This window comes from Notolepis coatsorum (assembly GCF_963971535.1).
Source record: "Notolepis coatsorum genome assembly, chromosome: 7".
NCBI lineage: Eukaryota > Metazoa > Chordata > Actinopteri > Aulopiformes > Paralepididae > Notolepis > Notolepis coatsorum.
This window is the reverse complement of record NC_140171.1, coordinates 10,437,923-10,447,046: the sequence shown is the minus strand read 5'-3', so window position 1 is coordinate 10,447,046 and position 9,124 is coordinate 10,437,923. Positions and strand designations below refer to the sequence as shown.

The window sequence follows — 9,124 nt, the reverse complement described above, 5'->3', positions numbered from 1 at the left end:
TCTCCCCCCTCCCTCTCTCCCCCTCCCTCTCTATCCCTCTATCGCTCTATCCCTCTCTATATATCCCCTCCCTCGCTATCCACACATATCTCTCTATCTCTCTCCCCTCCCTCTCTCTTTCCCCTATATCTCTCTATCTCTCTTTCTCTCCCCTTTTTCTCTATCTATCTCTCTCTCTTTATCTCTCTCTATTTACCCCTCTATATCTCTCTATATCTATCTCTCCTCTCTCTCTACCTCTCTCTCTCTCTCTCTCTCTCTCTGAATATGAATGGTGTATTGTAGGGATTCTCTGATACCACTTTGTCACTGCTGGCTACCTTTAAGTATCAAACACAAACCAAGCGCTGAAACCACCCATTACTGTTTTTAACGACTTACAACATTAGTTTGGGGTCACTGGACAAAAATAATTGAGACATAGTAGTGTTTTTTTTTTCTCCAGCAGGGAAATCTAACTTCCTTTCATGTAGCCCAAAATACTATTCACAAACGCACGATGCCTGGCTTTGAAGTCCTGACATTTGACACGCGTGGTTCTTGATATTCAGTTCCTCTGGGAGTTCCTCAGTTTAGATCCTGCTATACTTCTACGCCTCGGATTCACTTCCATATAATCTCAAAACTATAGCAGTTTGTTCAAAGAAAAAGTTGAAAAAGAAAATAGAGTAATCAGGAGTAATATCTCAAACCCCGCCTCTTTTGTCTATCCTCCAATCAAACTGTTGCTTTCATCAGACAAACCTAGCCGAGTCATTTAGCCGCGGACACTACAGGTTCCTGTGCAACAGGTCAGCAGGAAGGGTGCTACAGTGTTGAACTTGGGTGCTACAGTCTTGAGTGCAAGTAGGTAGTAGTATAGGCAAGGAGGATCACTTAGTAGCAGAGCATGATAGCCAGTACAAAAACACTCAAAATGGCTTGTACTTCACCATGTGAATGGTTAACTGGTCGCTCAGCCAGAGAGACCGTCTCCGGCTACTGAGTCAAAACACCACAGTGTTTCAGAGGCCCTTCTCCTGCAGAGATAAAGAGCAAGGATGTTCTCCTGCAGAGATAAAGAGCAAGGATGTTCTCCTGCAGAGATAAAGAGCAAGGATGTTCTCCTGCAGAGATAAAGAGCAAGGATGTTCTCCTGCAGAGATAAAGAGCAAGGATGTTCTCCTGCAGAGATAAAGAGCAAGGATGTTCTCCTGCAGAGATAAAGAACAAGGATGTTCTCCTGCAGAGATAAAGAGCAAGGATGTTCTCCTGCAGAGATAAAGAGCAAGGATGTTCTCCTGCAGAGATAAAGAACAAGGATGTTCTCCTGCAGAGATAAAGAGCAAGGATGTTCTCCTGCAGAGATAAAGAGCCAGGATGTGTTCTCCATGAGATAAAGAGCAAGGATGTGTTCTCCAGGAGATAAAGAACAAGGATGTGTTCTCCAGGAGATAAAGAACAAGGATGTGTTCTCCATGAGATAAAGAACAAGGATGTGTTTCTCCATGAGATAAAGAACAAGGATGTGTTCTCCATGAGATAAAGGACAAGGATGTGTTCTCCAGGAGATAAAGGACAAGGATGTGTTCTCCATGAGATAAAGAACCAGGATGTGTTCTCCAGGAGATAAAGAACAAGGATGTGTTCTCCATGAGATAAAGAACAAGGATGTGTTCTCCATGAGATAAAGAACAAGGATGTGTTCTCCATGAGATAAAGAACAAGGATGTGTTCTCCATGAGATAAAGAACAAGGATGTGTTCTCCATGAGATAAAGAGCCAGGATGTGTTCTCCATGAGATAAAGAACAAGGAGGTGTTCTCCATGAGATAAAGGGCAAGGATGTGTTCTCCATGAGATAAAGAGCCAGGATGTGTTCTCCATGAGATAAAGAACAAGGAGGTGTTCTCCATGAGATAAAGGGCAAGGATGTGTTCTCCATGAGATAAAGAGCCAGGATGTGTTCTCCATGAGATAAAGAACAAGGAGGTGTTCTCCATGAGATAAAGGGCAAGGGTAGGGGTGGACGGTATAAACGGTATACGGTATAAGCGGTATTAATTTGCTCTACGGTATGGATTTTGACTATACCGTTTAACCGGTAGAGCAGCTCTAAAATAGCAATGACGTCATGTAACCACAGCGCGACTATTTCAATCGCATTTGCCCCTAAAAATAGATAGAATTAGTCATAGATAATAGATATGTGCAAACTGGAAAAAGTTATTTAGGAGGCTTCGCGCAGTGGGTGTGTCAACACGCAATTGTCATTTCATAATAAACACATATCACCGCGGTGCACAGCAAGTTTCAATTTCAGTTCCTGGCATTTTTAACCAGTGGAGAAAGGTAAGAGATGTCCCTATCGTTTTTCTTATATGAATTATTCTACGTTAATAAAACATACCTGGTGATCAACTACAGTTTGCTGTAAACATTATGATATGCGTGAAGTGTTATGATAACGACGGCTGCAGCGGGAGCCGGGAGGACGGCTGCAAGCAGTGGATTTGCGAATAGCATGCAGCTGCAGAGCCGCAGAGCCAGCGGCGCTTTCAGGTCAGGTCCGCTCAACAGCGCCCCCCCACCCAACGGCTGAAAGCTGTGACCAGACCTGAAAGCGCCGCTGGCTCTGCGGCTCTGCAGCTACATATGCTTCTAGCAAAATCCAGCATCCAGCCCGGCTGTTTGCAATGGGAGCAGCACGGACTCGGGACTTATTTTATTTGGAATATAATGACTTTATACGCAAAAGTAGCCTAGTTTTAAGTTAAAATATTATAAATCTACATGCCTTGAGGATGTCATTCTTTATATAGCCTGCCTATCAGGCAAAAAAAAATATTCTAACGGAAACACTGATACCGTGATATATACCGTTACCGTCTATGCTTCAAATTATACCGTGATATAAATTTTAGACCATACCGTCCACCCCTAAGCAAGGGTGTGTTCTCCCATGAGATAAAGAGCAAGGGTGTGTTCTCCCATGAGATAAAGAGCAAGGATGTGTTCTCCCATGAGATAAAGAGCAAGGGTGTGTTCTCCCATGAGATAAAGACGATGAGGAAGATGAGGTTTCGATTCGCTACGTTGACAGATAAAGAAGATTACATTATTGGCTGCTTCAGACAAGGCAATTATAATTCGTTTTTTCTCATACCCATCATGCGTGGAAACACACACACACACACACACACACACACACACACACACACACACACACACACACACACACACACACACACACACACACACACACACACACACACACACACACACACACACACACACACACACACACACACACACACACACACACACAGTAATGGTGAACACCAGCCACTCTTTGGTCTCTAGAATATCCATAGCAACATCATTCCAATAAAATCGCCTATAGACTAATTCATTTTGTGTGGATGCAGCGAGGAGATGTCAGTCTCTGGTCAAGGCTGGAGGTGGTTGACCCCCCACCCACCCGCCCACCCCCAACCCACCCACGCCCATCTCCGTGCACCACTTTGGAGCTGAGGGAGAGGGGGCGGGTGGCGGTTGCTGGCACGCACCAAGCTGAGTTGATTCATATTGAGAGAGGTGGGTGATGGATTGTATTTGGAACAGGGCTAATGTGTTTGGAAAATGAGAGAGGGGGTGAGAGGTCAGGTTTATCCTCTCTGGCGAAGAGGGAGAGGAGCCATGATGGACGATCGTGTAAACGGAGCGCAGGTCTGCGGGCGCTCTGATAAGTAGGTGATAAGTTGATGAAATGGAGCCGCTCTTTCCCGGAAACTGCATTTACTAGTCAGATGCTAAAACTCAGACGAGCTCTTCCGCTGTTCCAGGTCTCAAGCCGCCTGGTCGAAGGGGAGAGGAGCCGCGATGAATGATCTCGTAGACGGAGCGTAGGCTTGCGGGAGCTCTGACGAGTAGGTGATAAGTTGATGAAATGGCGCCTCTCATCCCGAAAAACGACATTAACAGGCAGATGCTAAAACTCAGACTAGCTCTTCTGCTTATTCTGCTCTCGTCCACCCAGTCCCACTTCTCCCATTCGCTTCACACCCAGTACACTTCTCCCATTCGCTCTAAAACGTGAAAAACGATATGTATTTTTTTCCACACCCGGCGTTACGTTTAATTCACTCCGGGCGCAGTTTTTTGTCTAGCGGTTCACTCGATGGCATTGAAACGCATCCAATGCCCCCCGGATGCATGTGTTGTGGTGGATTATGTTCGCGACACGATGGACACCAATACTGGAAATCGCGATCAGACAATTGGAATATTCTTTTTGGGGTACCTCCTAGTGAAGGTAAGGACTATATGACATCATTCCTGCTTTGATCAAACCATGATTTCACCTTGATCGCAACGTGTGTGTGTGTGTAACGTTACTCCACAACGTATGCCGTTGGTGACGATCAAAGCATCAAAAAACATTTATAATACTTATTATATACATTTGATTTGGAAATACTAGCGTGTCCAGGCGAGAAACGGCAACGCTTTTAGTGAAATTCACCTTTTGCTGCATATCGTCGTTTTCTGGGATTAGACAGGATCACTCTAAAACTTATATTCACCACTGTTGTGAAGGGCCAGATTAAACTGAATATATATATGTATCGTTTGATATGCCTTGTATATTATTTGTATATATACACGGAATATCCCTTTACCTGCGTACAAACCAGAGTAATATTCGCTCTCCTATTGGACGGCGACCCCAGGCGCCAACGACCAAGCCCCCAACGGCAAGTTCAAAGGCAACTCCGGGCATGTCGGTACATGCCCAGAGTCTGCGTAGTAATACGAGACAAGAACTGAGGTTGGGACTAGATATTCACCTTACGTATAAATACGGCGCAGGTGTAAACAGCAGTAGTCTTACCAAAACCTTAATACCTTCACCACGAGTCAACGTGCAGTGAAGTGAGCAACCTTGCATCTAAATAGAGCATTGAGAACCGCGTGCGAATAGAATGTTAAAGTGTCAGAGTTTAACGCAGTAACGTTGAGTTCGACTTAATCTAATGTGAAGTAATAGTCGATCATTTATTGTGTATCGTGCGGCTACAGTTCTTCAGTGACCAGCATTACCATCGGTTTGTCGTGTATTTAGCTAGTGCACTTATCCAGGCTGTGCGGCCTAAATCCGTGCCCACACCCGAGGAGTCCTAGGCGAGAACCGTTGGATATGTACACAGGAGAATCTACACCGGCGATTGCAGAACCATTTCTGGTTGGATTATATTGCTTTGGGATTGTGGCCACCGGAGAAGAGCACCGTTGATTCCACTGTCGTTTGGGATTTAACCTCGTGTGGATCACCACTCGGGCCCGCCTCTTGGAAGGGGCTGGCTAGCTGTCGTCAATGCTATCGAGCATATTGGATTACAACTATTGCTTTGTCTGCTGATCAAGGGAGTACATGCACTGGCTCCTGTATCTGGAGCCTCTTTATTCCTCGTTGACCCAGACTGTGTCCCCGAACATTCCTCTACCCCTCCCGGCCTTACACCCCGGAGGGAACCCAGTGTCTCCAGTCGGTACCGGTGTGGCCCATATAATTGCTATACCACAGGTGGCGTCAGCTTAGACCCATCATAGTATTCCTACTATTCTCATTGACTTATGCTCTTGACTGACTTTACGTATGTTCTTCGCCATACAAGCGCGAGCCTAATTCTCAATCTGTAACCTAACGTTGCTTAATAATAATAAATAACCCTCCAATATAATTTATGTGTCAATGCCGTATTCTTGTGTGGGTGTTCACCATATATATTCATGTACTGTATGGCCAGTAATTAAAGTACATAACTAGTAGTGGTTTAATATATCACAATCTTTAATACAGTCAGGGTTTTGTAACCCCTCAGTTACAACCACGGTATAACACGTATTGACGAAACAATTGATTATTTTTCACATATTGAACGGTAGATAGTTGATGTCAAATGGGCCATAGTATTGTATCCATAGCTATTAGGGATGCTCGATATTGGCTTTTTTACCGATACCGATATACCGATATTGTCCAACTCTTAATTTCCAATACCGATATCAACCGATATCAACCGATACCGATATATGCAGGGTCCCCCCCCCCCCCCCCCCCAAAAACGGAATAATTTCAGGTAATTAACATTACATAAAAAAAAATTATAATAATTTAAAACCGATACCGATATTTTCCGATATCACATTTTAATGCCGATATCGGCCGATAATATCGGACATCCCTAATAGCTATAATATAGACTATATATATATATAGCCCTGTTGCAGAGTTTAAAAAACGATGATCTCCAACCATTGTCAATCAAGTTGTACATGTTTTAATTGATTGTTATCCGTACTTGTCTTATTGTTATGATTTTATATGCCGTGTGATTTGATATGCCTTTTTTTTTTGTAGCTCAACTCTGCATGTACGACGCTCGACGTGGCTGTAAATGAGCTGCCGTTAAAGGGAGAGAGAGAGAGAGAGAGAGAGAGAGAGAGAGAGAGAGAGAGAGAGAGAGAGAGAGAGAGAGAGAGAGAGAGAGAGAGAGAGAGAGAGAGAGAGAGAGAGAGAGAAGTGATAGTCTGGCCCATTTACACGTGGAGCGTCGCCATCAGCCGCCTTGTTGTTAAGGAATAATGGAGCGCCGGGGAGCAGTTAGCCGCCATAATGGAGGAGCGGGGCTGTGTGTGTGTGAGTGACTGAGAGAGAAGCCTAATAAAAATGGACCCGCATCTCTCACCACCACTGAGCAAATCCAAGCAGAGGCATTGATTCTGAAATAATTGCTTGACCTCTATATGTACTAAAGCGAGGAAACTATGGCGCGGTAATCTGCGAGAGAACCTCGCCGCGCGCGCCGGCACTCCTCGGCCATTACGAGGGCCCCGAGGCGGGACTCCTCAGCCGTTACGAGGGGCCCCCGGGGCTGCACTTTATGACAGTATTGATAAGCTCTTTAGTGGCTCACAATTTACACGTCAATTTTCCTGCGATTGAGCTTCTCGTTATCACCTGCCGGTATTGATGAGAGAGGAGAGTAAAGCTGAGCGCTTGGCTGGATTACAGGGGCGGGTTCACACGATGAGCCCTGTTTGGTACAATAACGTTGCTGATGGGCTGATTGAGTCCCTTTCTCAGCACAATTTCCCTGCTGTTCTCTCCAGACTGGGGACCCGCAGCGGCTGGCTGATTAAAGGGCCGATGGTTAAGCAGGACATGGTGGGTTTAGTGTTCGGCTAGGTTGGCTATAGCGTGCAGCCGATGCCAGCCCTTTAATAAAGGATGAACCTGCAGATGGGAGTGGGGTGGCGGAGGGATGGAAGACGGCCTCTGAGAGTTGAAGTGATGTGGGGGGGAGTGGATGGATGAGACAGGGGTTGCAGCTAGGGCTGACCCCTATTAGTCGGTTAGAGCCGTAGTCGACTATATATAAAAAAAAAAAAAAAACTTTATTTTTTTTTTATTTTATCATTCTTTCCAAAAGAAAAGAGGCCTAGAAGCGTGGCTAACGCTAATGGCACGCATACCAGAGGCTAACTGCCTACGAAAACAGGCACAGAGGCACTGAAAGAGGATTTCACCCATCTAATGAACACACTAGACTAGACAAATATCAAGATGTATCCATCAGTGGACCAATTGCATGCTTTTGCAGAGGACAAGAAGCCTTCAGTAGACTCCTTCAGACATTAAGCCCCCCACAGCCCAAATGGAATGATACAAAATGTAAAAAAAAAAAAACTATATATATATAATATATATTTCTTTGTTGACCAATAGTCGACTAACGGCAAATTTTGGCCAATCATAGTCGACCATCCAAATCCTTAGTCGGGGACAGCCCTAGTTGCAGCACAGTGATTCGTTGAAGGCTTGTGATGTAGCTCATCCTGTTGGGTGTGTGGGCTGATGAAGGCTCGTTCAAATACTCAGATATGTCCCTCGGAAAAAACGATGCTGAAAACGCAACATGTAATGCTGAGAGCAGGCCAGAAAGTCAAACAAAAACTCAACATGTACAGTAATCATCATCATTATTTATGTATTCGTACATGGAATTACCACAGTACAACAGTACATATTAATATGATCCACCAAATTCCATGGCTGTAATGTTGTAGAGTTCAGGCCACAAAGTCAAACTAAAACAAGTACCAGTAAGAATAGAACCAGAACGGTGTCCTGTAGCGGAAATGATCAGACCGTGAACCTAATGCTACTACTTACTATCTGAGGAGATAGCGCTGGTAAAAGACGGTTTTAACTCTTTGAAAAGCCGCCTGTTCTTCCTTTGATAATGGATCGGGCCCATTGAAGGAATGCCTAATAAAAGAGAACGGCTTATCTTGAGGCCTAATTACCGAGGATAAACGGCAGGCTGTATTAGGGTTCAAGTGAGAGTTCGTCTGCTTCTGGTGCACATTAATTGAAATACCATGGCAGACAATGTTCTTTTCCTGGTCGACTTACTAATACAGAGCACAATCACTTTCATATCTGCATATATATATATATGTGTGTGTGTGTGTGTGTGTGTGTGTGTGTGTGTGTGTGTGTGTGTGTGTGTGTTTGTCAGTGTGTGTGTGTGTGTGTGCGTGCGTGTGTGTGCGCGTGTGCGTGCGTGTGTATGTGTGTGTGTGCAGGTTTAAGACTCACAGTCTGTTGCTGGGGGTGATCTTGTGTCCGTCGCGGTACCATGTGACCAGGGGCCGAGGGAAGGAGGCGAGGGGAGGAGGGCTGATGACGGCTGCCCTGCTCTGAGTCACGGTCCTCCTCTGATCCTCCATCGAGAAGTTCCCCATGACTGGAGGGAGGGAGGGAGGGAGGGAGGGAGGGAGGGAGGAGAATAGAAAAGGAGAGAGATGGAGGGATGAAGAATAATGAGGGATGGAGGGAAAGGGGGGGGGGGGGAAGAGAGGTAAAGATACAGTATGTATTAGCCTTTATCAATTAGGCCTATTTTATATAAAACAATACTTTCACTTTATATAGTGGCTGTTAACACTAGCTCATAATGCCCAGGAATCAATAACCACATTAATCACACTCAAGAAGACACAACACACCAGGGGCCTTTTAGAAAAGTCTGTAATGGCTTGTCTCTACTGTTACTGGCACTGTATATTCACTACT

General features: G+C 45.0%; 1 protein-coding gene across 1 annotated transcript in view; it reads right to left on the bottom strand.

Annotated features, from left to right (window-relative positions):
• The window catches only part of sdk1a (sidekick cell adhesion molecule 1a), a gene marked incomplete at its 5' end in the record, with an annotated part of 439,376 nt that extends 430,583 nt beyond the window's left edge, over window positions 1–8,793 (bottom strand). Inside the window, 1 exon segment of the mRNA XM_084319476.1 lies at window positions 8,648–8,793. Within this exon segment, the coding sequence (XP_084175602.1) occupies window positions 8,648–8,793 (146 nt within the window).
• Window positions 8,794–9,124: the final 331 nt, after the last annotated feature.